This window comes from Stenella coeruleoalba (genome assembly GCF_951394435.1).
Source record: "Stenella coeruleoalba genome assembly, chromosome: 19".
NCBI lineage: Eukaryota > Metazoa > Chordata > Mammalia > Artiodactyla > Delphinidae > Stenella > Stenella coeruleoalba.
In genome coordinates this window covers 37,349,939-37,363,502 of record NC_137165.1, presented here as the reverse complement: position 1 = coordinate 37,363,502, position 13,564 = coordinate 37,349,939, and the positions used below count along the sequence as shown (strand labels likewise).

Here is a 13,564-nt window from a genome sequence, read left to right as displayed (position 1 = left end):
TTCTTTTTCCCTTTTGAGCAGCATTCTTACTGGGAAGGTTTGTTTCTCTGATGTGAATTTCATTCTCTTGCAGGCTAAGTGTGTGTGGAAACACCCACCCGGAGATGAGATATATCGCAAAGGTTCAATCTCTGTGTTTGAAGTGGATGGCAAGAAAAACAAGGTAAAAAGTGCTGACATCAGAAAAAGGGGTGAAAGTGTTGTACATTCACAGGTTTCAGAAATTTGTTTTATCTCCATCTCACCTTGTAAAGAAGATAGAACTCTTCTATTGGCCAAAATACACAATTTCTGCTTCATTAACAATAATGGTACGATCTTTAAATTTTAGGCCTTTATCTGATAAGTATAAGAATCACTGGCCCACACATAAACGTTGTTTCTCTACTTCCAGATCTACTGCCAAAACCTGTGCCTGTTGGCCAAGCTTTTTCTGGACCACAAGACATTATATTATGATGTGGAACCCTTCCTGTTCTATGTTATGACAGAAGCAGACAACACTGGTTGTCACCTGATTGGATATTTTTCCAAGGTCAGCAGGATCTGGAGATTAAGAAGCTGATGACCAGAGCAGGGTGATTGATGTTGGCATATGGTGACGCAGATCACTGATGGAAAGAGGCAGCTCCCTGGGCAATGATGACAGCCCTTTTCTTAAAGGGTGGCGGGGGTGGGGTAGAAATCCACGTATCAAAGATTATTTAATGAAAATGTGCAATTCTTTATTAAAAGCTTCTGATTTATTCATTTCTGGACTTGTGGATTGAAGCTGCCCATTAATTAATGGCCAGGGCCCTGCCTACTAACCCACAAGCCCACATCTTGTAGTCAAGCCAACCAGCTCTCCTGGCTTTGCTCTTCTCTGTGGTATTAGCTTAAAACCAGGAATATGTTCCTTTTGCCTGGTTTTCTAGCTGGGCTCCTTCAGTTGATAACGCCACTGTGCCTTTAAAGACTCAAGGCCAGATTTTGCTTATGACTTTTTAATATAACAACTTTATTGAAATATAATTCCCCTACCATACAATTCACTCATTTAAAGTGTATGGTGTAGTGGTTTTTAGCATGTTCACAGAGTTGTGCAACCACCTGGCAGTCACCACAATCACTTTTTGTTACCCCAGTAAGAAACCCCATACCCATAAGTAGTCACTCCTCATTTCCACTCATTCCCTCCCAGCCCCACTGTCTATCAGTTTGCCTGTTCTGGACATTTCACATAAATGGAATCATGCAGTATGTGATTTAATTGTGTTTTGACCCCCTTCCAGAATGGGGACTTACTGTTTGGATTCCCTCCCTTCTCCAGTAGGCAACACTCTTTTGAAATACTGCTTTTAAAGAGGGCTGCTCTAGACTGACTCAGCGTTCTAAACCTTCTTGCCTTGCTCTGTGCCTGTAAGGAACCCAGAGTCAGCCCCCTTAAGATGAGACTGGAAATCTTAGAGCTAGGGAAACCCTGGGATCATAATAAAGGGTGTGGATGTACCAGCTGTGAGCCTGACAGCCACTCCTCAGGACTAGTTAGCATATATTTTGCAAGCAACCTTGTTTTGTATCTGTGGGACTGCTGATACCTTTGGTTCCAAATTCTCATGACCCACTCATCTGTTTGCTCTTGATTTTAGGAAAAGAATTCATTCCTCAACTACAATGTATCCTGTATCCTTACCATGCCTCAGTACATGAGACAGGGCTATGGCAAGATGCTTATTGATTTCAGTAAGTGAAACAGGAAAGTCATAAGTTCCACAAGCAGGGACCATGTGAATATTGTTGTTTGTCCTTTTGTCCTGTGATCTGTCTATACAGTTCCTGGCATGTAGTGGAATTACACTGGTATTAAGTGAATGAGTAAGTGGAAGAAACCTGAACATTGTCAGTTGGCCTGATACACATTGAACACTCAAATGAATACAGGACCCTGAGTTGGTACCTAATGGTGGGAGATATAGAGGATAGTAAAGTAAGCTCTTTAGGATTACCCCAGTTTGAGACCTACCGACAGCACATACATGCATAAGGCTTCAAATTTGTTCTTGGGTGTTAGGAATTTTAGTTTGTAAGCTTTTGTCTAGAGGCAGTCGTCTTATTAATCATGGATTCTGTATTTGGGAATTTGCCTACTCGTTAAAATTTATTCATAAGCCCCAAATCAACCAACATGCCCATGGCAGCAACAAAAAAAAAGTCACCATGCATTCCCAGATGAAGTTAAACAAGGTGCCTTGTTTCGGCTCTCTGTGTTTAAGCCAGTGTCCTTTTCATGGTCTATTAGTGCCATGTCATTCATATTTTTGTGCCTTTTTAAAAATCTTTATTTATGTGGCTGCGCCAGGTCTTAGTTGTGCAGGATCTTCATTGCCTCGTGCGAGATCTTCGTTGTGGCGTGCGGGACCTTTAGTTGCGGCATGCATGCGGGATCTAGTTCCCTGACCAGGAATCAAACCTGGGCCCCCTGCATTGGGAGCGCGGAGTCTTAACCACTGGACCACCAGGGAAGTCCCCATATTTTTGTGCTTTTTGTTATTGATTTTCTTTTCTTTTTTTTTTTTTTGGCCGCGCCACACAGCTTGTGGGATGTTAGTTCCCCGACAAGGGATTGAACCTGGGCCCTTGGCAGTGAAAGCGTGGAGTCCCAACTACTGGACTGGTTTTAAATGGTCCCTAAGCGTAGTGCTGAAGTACTGTCTAGGAAGGCTGTGATGTGCCTTACAGAGAAAGTGCGTTTTATAGATAGGTTTTATTCAGGCATACATTATTGTGCTGTTGGCTGTTAGTTCACTGTTAATGAATCAATGATATGTATTAAATAGGTGTTTTTAAACAGAAGCACATAAAGCGAGGTTATGTATTGATTGGTTGACAAAAATGTGACCAGCAGCCCACAGGAACCTAACCCTGTATCTCCCCTAAGAGCAGTGGTTCAATATTCGCTAATTCAGTGTTCACTGTGACTTTGTAGAATATAACTACTGTAAATAATGAGATTCAACCGTGTTTTATTCGATATTCACTGTAACATGACATATTTTAGTCAAATTAGAATTCTTAGAAACAGCTTTGTGATCCTTTTTTTTTTTTTTTTGTGGTACGTGGTCCTCTCACTGTTGTGGCCTCTCCCGTTGCGGAGCAAGGCTCTGGACGCGCAGGCTCAGCGGCCATGGCTCACGGGCCCAGCCGCTCCACGACATGTGGGATCTTTCCGGACCGGGGCACAAACTCATGTCCCCTGCATCGGCAGGTGGACTCTCAACCACTGCGCCACCAGGGAAGCCCCCCCCCCCTTTTTTTTTTAAGCCATCTGGTAAGAGATGAATCAGGAAATGGCATAATCCACTAAGGGTGTGAGGGGATTGTATATCTTTGAATAGGTAACACCTATTTTATAATTGATATTGCAAAGCAGACTCTGCTCCTTAAATCTTTTTCCATGTTGGTACATTGTTCTTACTAGGGTGAGATACAGTGTCTGTATTGTTCCCTGGCAGGTTATTTGCTTTCCAAAGTGGAAGAAAAAGTTGGCTCCCCAGAGCGTCCACTCTCAGATCTGGGGCTCATAAGCTACCGCAGTTACTGGAAAGAAGTGCTTCTTCGTTACCTGCATAATTTCCAAGGCAAAGAGATTTCTATCAAAGGTTGGTTTTTGACTCTTAGAAAATGGTTGTTACTCAAGATGTTAGTTCCACTGAATATTCTGACTTTTCTATTTGGCCCTGTTCATGCTTTGTAACCTGCAAAGAAAATAACCCCATTCTGTGTTTCATCTGAATATGAGAGCAGAAGGCCCACTAATGTGGACCACTCACTAAAGGTGCCTAAGGATTCCAGAGTGTTTGGCCCTTGGGACTTGTTATATGATTTGGTTTCTTGGGACTGGTTATATGATTTGGTTTCTTGGGACTGGTTATATGATTTGGTTTCTTGGGACTGGTTATATGATTTGGTTTCTTGGGACTGGTTATATGATTTGGTTTCTTACAGAGAAAATGTGGTGGGTTTTTTTGTTTTTAAAATTTTTTCTTTTGAGTTTTGAACTTTATTTACTTATTTTTGGCTGCGTTGGGTCTTCGTTGCTGCATGCAGGCTCCCTCTAGTTGAGGTGAGCGGGGGCTTACTCTTCGTTGTGGTGCACGGCCTCTAATTGCAGTGGCTTCTCCCGTTGCGGAGCACAGTGCGGGCTTCAGTAGTTGTGGCTCGCGGGCCCCAGAGTGCAGGCTCAGTAGTTGTGGCACACGGGCTTAGTTGCTCCGCCGCATGTGGGATCTTCCCGGACCAGGGCTCGAACCCGTGTCCCCTGCCTTGGCAGGCTGATTCCTAACCACTGCGCTACCAGGGAAGTCTGAAAATGTGTTTTATAGATAGATTTTATTCAGACATTCGTTATTGCGTCTCAAATCTCAGGTTGCTGACACTTCAATTCTCCACAAAAGTCAAGAAAGAAGAAAAACTTCAAGTCTTTTGGCACACACAGGAACTTCTAACATCCCTGAATATTTGTGAGGATGGGAGAATTTAGTTTGGTCTGTCTTTGACCTTGATTTCTATAGGGGCCAAGTGGTTTCCTGCTGTAATATCCATCTTCTGTAGTTATTTTAACTGGTCAAATGAATGCTTCGTAAATTTCTTCTGAACAGCTTGGGTCAAGTAGTGAAGATTCCAAACATTTGGAGTCTGCGTCTAGATTTCCTCCAAGGCAAAGGGGGCCTTGGTGGGGCAGGGTGGGGGTGGTGTCTACGTTTTGGCCAAGTTCTCAGTAGCTCTTCTGTTTCAGAAATTAGCCAGGAGACAGCTGTGAATCCTGTGGACATTGTCAGCACTCTGCAAGCCCTTCAGATGCTCAAATATTGGAAAGGAAAACACCTAGTTTTGAAGAGACAGGTAAAGTTACTCTCAGCCTCTTGCTCATTGCTTAATGTCCCTTGAGGCCTAGCAGAGCAAAGTGGGGCCTTCACACCTTACAGGTAACCTTCCCTTAAAGGAGTCTGGCTCTACGCATCCTTTACTTGGTCTCATCGTTAGGCTTATCTTAAGCTCCTGTCTCAGATTTGATGACAGACGTGTAAGCAGCTCCAGTTAAGCAGCTTTATGTCGCACAGTCGCACTTCTATCCTTTGATGATTTTCTTAGATCAGATGAAGAGTGCCCATCTGTGGAGGAGAATCTTCATAAACTCCAGGGCCTGTGGAAGTGGTTTTAAATTCCTTTAACAAATGCCATCTCAACTCATGCCAATTTAAAATTTTTTTAAGTTGACTTATAACGTTTACTGATGGAAGATGAATAATGATTTTCAGGTCTTACCGAAAGCATAGTAAGAAGAAATGGATTAGGTAGGAGAGCACTAGGTAAATCAAAAGATAATTTTTTTTTTATATACTTGTCTCACACTTTAGTATATTATTAAATCTTTGGCCATTTCTTCTTTGCTAATAATCATTTTGGAATCCACTTACAAACATGTTTTAGTTGAATGTATATAATAATTTTTCCCATTGTTCTCCCTCAGGACCTGATTGATGAGTGGATAGCCAAAGAGGCCAAAAGATCCAACTCCAATAAAACCATGGATCCAAGCTGTTTAAAATGGACCCCTCCCAAGGGCACTTAAAGTGACCGGTTACTCCGAGCCAGCGAACCCCAGCAGTAGGAATCCGTACCCTAGGGATCTGTCTGTCATTTCTGTTGCTCTTGTGATTGGCAAGTACAGTATCCTTTGGGAAGGCCATCCCCCTCAGGACTGTCCTGGCTCCGACCTTCGTGTACACTGCAGACGCTGGTTCTGAGGAACTGTTGTTTCGGCCTCAGTGAGGTTGCCTGGATGGGATCTGTATTAGACTTGAGTGCAGATCCCTCGTAGCACTGACCCAAGGTGTTCTGTTTTGGTACTGTACCTGTCCAGTCACTGGTTCTCTCCTCTGGCCCCATGAGGTTGTGTCGTGTCTTCTAAACTTTGTAATAGTGCTTCTTCTTGCCGCCCAGTCACCAGACCACCAACTACGGTTACTGCCACCAGGACATTCCCAGTTACTCCTTACCTGTGTTCTTGGAGGGGCAGGGAAGAGGTAACACTTCTGAGTGTGTGTGTGTGCTGGGAGGGGTCCCTTCCCTTTGGATTTCATCTCACTTTAAGTTTTTTCCTCCATTTTAACTGAAAGACCTGTTTTTGATCAGTATCAGGCTGACCAGAGCCAAATACTTTTTTTTTTTTTTTTTTTTTTTTTTTTTGCGGTACGCGGGCCTCTCACTGTTGTGGCCTCTCCCATTGCGGAGCACAGGCTCCGGACGCGCAGGCTCAGCAGCCATGGCTCACGGGCCTAGCCGTTCCGCGGCATGTGGGATGTTCCCGCACCGGGGCACGAACCCGCGTCCCCTGCATCGGCGGGCGGACTCTCAACCACTGCGCCACCAGGGAAGCCCCGAGCCAAATACTTTTGAAGACTCGCAGGGATTAGTCTTGGTTACAGCACATTATCTGAGTGAGATGGAGAAAAGAATGGAGAAGTGGTGATTCTGTATTTGGATTTGAGTTCACCTGTGGGCAGTGGGCAACGTCTTGGTGGAAGGGAATGGAATACTACTTTTTGCCTCACCAGAAAGTGCCCAGTGGTAAATGTTTTCTTCTCTTTACTCCCTGCCCGTCTTTACGTTTGCAGGTGCCAAAATACTTTCCAGTTCTCCCTTTCATGCTGCATGTTAACTGGTTAATTATACTGCAGAAACCTTTTCACCAGTACCAGTCTGATATAGCATACCTATACTTCCACATAAGTTACACTGCTTTTGTCTGAACATCCTTGGAGAAGTGATTGAAAATGACTTCCGTGTCTCAGCCCATGACTCAGCAAGGCAGAATGGCCACCCCTGCCAAGGTTTGCTTCCCTTTTCAACAGTGCCTCACCCTCCCTCTAAGACTGAAGTGCTTATGCCCTTCCAAGAACTCCTCCTCCATTTCCTTTTTGGGATTTACCACCATCCCCCCATTCTCTGGTCTCCTATTTTTGGTGGTGTTTAAGTGAAGGAAGAGATGCTCCCTCTAATTTCTCTCTAGCCCGTTATAACCTGCTATCTTGGGGCAGCTTTTGATGTATGACATGTCACCCTTTCCAACTTGGTCTCTACAACACCGCTGTCTTCATGTGGAACCCTCACCACAATCCCAACTCTGGTCATTTGTGCCTTTCTCTTGTCATCTTTGTACACTACTTATATTCACTGTGGGTTGGGGGGAGCTAATTTTAAGCATGTTCAGTGGCAGCTCCCTGCCAGTTTCAGTGTCACTGTTAAAATTTATCCAAAAGCAACTTCACTGGGGGTTTTCTTAAGGGGTAAAGGCCTTTTACAGAAGCTAATCCTTCCCCACATGTGGTAGAATGTGCTGTTCTATATCTACTCCTCAATAAAGCATGTTCTCTGCTCAAGTCTGTTTCACCTAGGAGATCTCATTTGAGTAGAAAATGGTGCCACTGACCTGCCGCTAATAGGTAATGCACTTGGGATTTATTTTCCTAGCAGTAAACTGACTGTTGAGGGATGTGGTTTGTGGCTGGGGAAGGTTGTTTCTTCCTCTGTGATGCAGGGTATCTATGGAGGGAGTGCTTACTCTGAGCTTGTTTAGTTGATGGGATAAACTCCCTGCCACACTCTGGTTCCAGGTAATAGGTATGCATAGCAATAAGTAGTCTGTATTATCCATTCTTCCATTAAGTTCATTAAGTTCAAGGACAGAAAACCCAGCAGGAAGTTAGGATATGTGGGGTACAATCGATAGCTGTGGGAGGTGGGAAAAGGTGGGTCCCTTCTTGTCTCCAGGCTTATTTGCCAGTAGTGAGCAGTGCCACCTCTAATCATTGTCTCTCTCAGGTTGAGATGATTTCTGAAAGTAGCTGCATTTTCCTGTAGCATTTACCTAGAGCAGGAAAAGGGTGGCCGGGCACTTCGCTATATGGTGGAGAGGAGGAGGGTGGAAATTGTATTTGCTGGGGTGGTTTTGCCCACTGTGGCCAGCATGGTGAGAACTTCTCCTGGCAGACAAACTAAGGGTCCTCCTTGGTAAGGTTAGAGTCCAGTGTGTCACTTGACTGGGGGTGGGAGATGGGATGGAGAGAAGCTCAAGCTTATAAAAAGACCCTTCTTACACATCTTAGAAAGATGTGTGCCCAGATCTCCCTGTTCTAGGTATTCACATCAAAGGGAAATTCTTCTCTCTCTCACATTTTGAAAAAATTTAGGTAGTTAATGTGGACCACGAGAATGGATGCTGAGAGGTCAAGGCACTTGAAGTTTTGTGCACAGTGCGGTCCCAAGCCTCCACTGATTGCCACCCCCTTTTCCTCACCTAGAAATCAAAGGAAGATTTCTCTGGTTTAAATCCTTGCAGGTATGGGAACAGACAGTTCACTTCCTTGGCTACTTTGAGTCAGCCTGTCCCCGCTGACTCCTTTTTACCTGCACAAAAGAAGCTCAGCTGCTTAGGCTCCTTCATTAGAAGAGCAAAAGTCTGGAGTCATTCCTGGATCTAGCTCCTGAAACTCTCTAAGTGGAAGCACCTACTTGCTATTTCTGGAGGGAGGAAGAGAGCCCTAGCACGAGCTGGTTGCTTCCTCTCTGCTCAGCACCGTGCTGGGTACCTTCACACTGCCTTGTTAGCGCAATGGAAATTCACACCGGTTTTGCAGAAGGAAACCTAGAGCACAGGGTGACGCAGGAAGCGTCAAAGACAAATATTTTGGTCTGTCCAGCTTGAGAACCTATATCATTTGCTTTCTTGGCTTTTTTGATTCCTTAATGATTTATCATCTCCCTTCTAGTTAGATTTCCTTGCTTCAACTGTAGACCCCCATGCTTCTAGTGGCTTCCACTGCCAGAAGGATGACAACACTGGTGAAAACTTTAAGATGAAAGAAGTGATTTTAGTTGCTCCTATAGGCAGCATTTGGAGGCCAGAGACCTAAACCAGGAAACAAAGATGTGCTTCATTCTGGCTCTGCTTCCGATTTAGGAATAAACTGTTTAGCAAGCACTGTCTGCCCATTTACTTACATGGTTTCCTTCAGTCCTTACAACGCCACCGCTGTAAGGTGAGTATTGTAGCCCTTTTCCACATGAGAAAATTTGAGGCTCAGAGGTCTTGCTGCTGGGTTATAGAAACAGAATGAGAGCCTTGCTCCTCTGATTCCAAATCCCGTGCTTCTGACAACGCTATTGTGAGTCATCTGATGCCTCTGTGCCTGCTTTCCCATTTCTCACAGGGGGAACAGTGAGTCATATTAAGTAACTTTTAAGAATATGGTGTGCCCTCTGTAGGGAAGATGATGCTTTTGACACGTCCTCAGCTTTGGTTTGACCCTGTAGTTCTGGGCAGGTTGCCTCGCTGGGGTTAGGAATGGCCTCTAATGGAGTTCATGGGAAGCCAGTATAGAAAAATACCACAGCTTGCTTACAGCACACATTCCTTCTGGAATATGAAACCAATGAAAAGCAGCTTTTTGAATGTATATTAGTAACTAGTCATAAACATGGCTGCCTCTTCCTCCTTTGAAGAGCAATTGATATGCCAAACATTGAAGAAGTGTAGTTTGTGTGAAAGGTGCTAGGATCGAGCAGTGTAGCTCTCGGCGACCCTTACCCTTTTTACTTGCCTTCTGACCTTTTGAGAATCTAATCAAAGCATCGAGTCTTTTTTAAAAAGTGTACATAAATGCAAATATGCACACATTTGTCTACAGTTGAGGAAATTGAGCCTTTGAAGTCCATTTCTGAACTGGGGTTAGTAAATAAGAAACCCTGGTTTGAGAAAGCTCCGGTGAAAAGGCAGGAACCCCACCTACCTGCCTTCACTCCCAGCCCATGACTGGTTCTTTGTGTAAGATGACAGGTCCCGTTAAGTGAGGTACAGTGATGACAGGGAGAAGGCCTGGCTCACGGGCTCAACGTTAGGATCCTCACAGGTGCGCATATATACACAGTGGGGTTTTGCATGTTCAGAGAATAAGGTGAAAACTCTTTTGCGAAATATATATGATGTATGCTAGGAATTCTAGAAACTACTTTTTGCTATTCGTTGATATCATGGAATTGTAGAATTGGACCTCCTCTGGGTTTGCTCCAGCACTTTCTGCTATAAATTTGTATGACAGTCTCTTCCAGACTGTCTCCTGCTGATGGGGGCAGTTTAATTGCCCACATCCTTTGTGGTATCTTCAACAAAATGCCAATGAATGTCACTAAGAAGAAAAAAAAAAGGCTGCCCAGTGGTGAAAAATGCCCCTTGCTGGACTATCAGTTTGTCTCTTCCGTCTTGTGCAATACGTGTAGATGCGGGTCATGCTGCTACCATTCTGGGGTTTGGGAGTTTGTTTATTTGTGCCCAAGAGTGGAGAAAATAACCTGTGCTGTTGCACAACTTTGGCTCCATTGCTCCTCCCAGATGTTCTATGTGAGATGTAAACAACTTTATCCTTGATAAGTCATGTCCATTCCAAGAAGTCAGTCTTTCTCAATTGGGTATTTGTTTCTGGAAACCACTCACCTTATGTTTAATCAGTTCCAAAGTTTTTAGGAACCTATACCCTTATCTCACAAAAAAAGTGCGGTAGATCACCTCCAGAGATGGCCACCAACAGTTTCTCCCATCTCTGGATGTGTGTGCCGCTCCTTCCAGTAAGAGCTAATTTTCCTTTGGAGTGTGAGCTGGACTTTTTTTTGGGAGGGGGGTGCTGGACCCTGGGAGGCCTGCAGTCAGGAGGCGGCTTGCACCGCCCCCTACTCCCACATTTCTCCCTGGACACGGGTAAGGTGTGAGAATGAGGAAGAGAGATGCCTCATGATGAACAGTCAGTCTTGAGATGGAGACCGTTTCACTACAGGTCAAACAGAAGAATCTTAACTGGTTGTGCAGACACCGTCTGGCCTCTCAGGGCCTCTGCTGTCACTAAAACCTTCCCTGGTACCCAGATGAAGGGCCTGGCCTCTCCACCAATGCCTTCTTCCCCTCCTTTTAAACAGCCTAACGACCCCACCCCCAAAGAATCAGGCACCCCCCCCCCAAGCCCCTAACCCATTTTCTTTTTGGAAAGAGGGACACAGAAGCTGAATGTTACGCAGCCCAGTGAATTAATGAATCGCCCTTTACCGCCAAGCCCACACGCCTCCCAGCTCAGTCCTTTGTTCACCTAGGTTTGGCCCCTAGGATTTCATTCTAGCTCTTTCTAAGCATCCTAGGGTCCTTTGTGTCCCGCCTGCCTATGAGCCACTGGGGCAGGACGATGGTCTCCCCGTCAGAAGGGGGGGGGGGTGGCGGCTTCCTGAGGTGGGACATGTTTCCTTTCTCTAGAGCTCTTCCCAGTGGTGGGAGCATGACTAGATGCCTGTGTCCCCAAAGCAGAGCAGTCAGTTGACGGGCCGCCTCATACACAAGAATTGATGAAGGACCTGGGACCCACTTCTGCCCCTTGAGGTTATGATGGTGAGTAGGGAGGGGATGTCTGCTTTCAGGCAGGGGCTTGTCACCTTTACCTGTGTCCCAAGCCTGTTTTCCCACCTCGGGTGGGGAGCACAACTGTTTAGTATTTCCCTTTACAACCCTGCAAAAAGGTCTCCCAACTGCTGACATGCCAGGCCACTGGGCAGGGTGCAGAGCCCAGGCCATCCCTGCCCTCTGCCCTGCACCGGAGAAGAAGCCATCCACTGTTCATTGGTTTATTGAGCCCCTGCTGTGTTCTGGGAGATAGAGGAGGGGGGGAGACTCATCCTGCTGTGCAGTGAGGGGGGGTGCGGGCAGGGTCACTAGCTCACAGTGGTGACAACAGTGCACTTATGCACGACTGCTGCTTGAGACCGAGAGTCCTGGGAGGAGCCCCAGTGAGTTCAGTGAGGGCCTGGTGGTAGGGACATGCTGGCGATGAGCCCAGGAGACACGGAGGCTGGCTGGTTGGCTGTCACGTCCAGGTAGGGAGAAAGGGGTTTTTCGTCCTCTGGGAAGCACGTGGCAGGGGCTCTCACTCTGACCAGTGGTCCTCATCCTCTGGGCCTGGGAAGAGTGCTGCACGTGGCCGGCGGTGAGGGGAGACTGGTCTGCCTCCTCCACCCTCGGAGCCCTTCCCTAGTCATCCACCCAAGGCCCTCCACGTCCCTAACTCGCGTTTCTCCAGCTGCAGATATCTAAGGCAAATTACAGGTTCATCTGGCACAGCTTCCATTTTTCAACCATAAACGCCTCCAGAGCATGGACGAGCCAACCCTCACTAATCCTCTAAAGAAAGGGAGTGGTAATCCACCACTCAAAATTCCAAAGGCCCTCCTGGGGCCACGGGAAGTGCCCTGGCCTAGGGAGCGGGACACACAGTGTTTAGTCCTGGCTCTGTTATCAGTTCAGTGTGTGACTTTGGGCAAATTATTTCCATCCCTGAAAAATGATTTCTAAGGCTCCTGCCGACACTCTGCATGGAGGGACATTCATTTCCACATTGGCATTGGGTTGACTTCCATGGCCCTTCACGTGGAAAGGCTCAGACACTTAGGAAAAACTCTTGGGGGAATATAGAGGACTTTCCCATCTTTATTCCCAAGAGCCTATGTTGGAAGGAGCAGGTATCAGGGAAGCTAGAGAGCAGTCCACAGGTCTGCGGCTCTGGGGGGAGAGGTCAGGTTTAGGAAAGCAGACTTGAGCTTGGCGTCTTTGATCAGCTGTGACACCCCCTGCCCTTCCTCTTGAGCTGACTGGCTTGAGCTATGGCTCCTTCCCCAGCTCGATTCACTTATCTACTTTCATGCCTGTTCATTTATTGAGCGTCCCCTTGAACCCCTTTGGGGTTGTGGCCCCTGCCAGAAGGCGTTAGCTGATAACTACTTAGGGTGTTACCCCTCCCAGGGCCATTTGCCTTTATTTATAATCATTGAAGATAGGAAATACCTTAAGACTTTCTAACAACGATTAGTAAGGGAATAAGGGGGATGTTCAGGGTCTGAAAAACCACACACTACTCTGTAGCTTCAGCTGGCCCTGAGAGGGGGGAGCAGAGTGTGCCTGGGTGTGTTGGGGGTGGAGAGGGTGCAGCTTCAGGGCTACGGCTGTTACAGGCCTGGATCATCAAAGGGATCACGATCTCCCTGCACCTCGACTGCTCTCTTCCGTGGGTCCTCTGCCTAATAGCTTGTGGGGAGCCTTTCTGTCTGGCCAGCTGCCTGGCCCCCACTGTGGAGACTGGCAGCAAAGTGGTCACTTTCTCGTTATGCCCTTGCAATCCAGTAGAAGCTCTCATCTATCTTCTGTAGATGGTCCTCCCCTGCCCAGGTGGCCCTGGACTACTGGTCCTCGTTGATACGCTGGTGGTGAAGAGAGGAGATAGAGAAGAAAAAGAGAGAGTGCAGTAGAGGAAGGCTGTCTTGGGAACCAAGAAAGACAGGGCCAGAGCTGGGGCCTCATGAATGGAGTCATTTCTCAATCAATCTAGGAGCTGAGGTTCATTCATTCACTGATGCATTCACTGATTCCTTCCTCTTTCTCCTCCATTCTCCCTCCCTTCTCCCCTTCCTTCCACAAACACCTCGTGGGCACCTC

At 46.4% G+C, this 13,564-nt stretch overlaps 1 protein-coding gene across 1 annotated transcript in view; it reads left to right on the top strand.

Moving 5' to 3' along the window:
• KAT7 (lysine acetyltransferase 7) overlaps positions 1-11,684 on the top strand; it is a gene marked incomplete at its 5' end in the record, with an annotated part of 36,047 nt that extends 24,363 nt beyond the window's left edge. Inside the window, 6 exon segments of the mRNA XM_079903967.1 lie at positions 74-163; positions 395-535; positions 1,632-1,725; positions 3,495-3,641; positions 4,778-4,884; positions 5,513-11,684. Of these exon segments, the coding sequence (XP_079760093.1) occupies positions 74-163; positions 395-535; positions 1,632-1,725; positions 3,495-3,641; positions 4,778-4,884; positions 5,513-5,614 (681 nt within the window). The 3' untranslated portion in view covers positions 5,615-11,684.
• Positions 11,685-13,564: the final 1,880 nt, after the last annotated feature.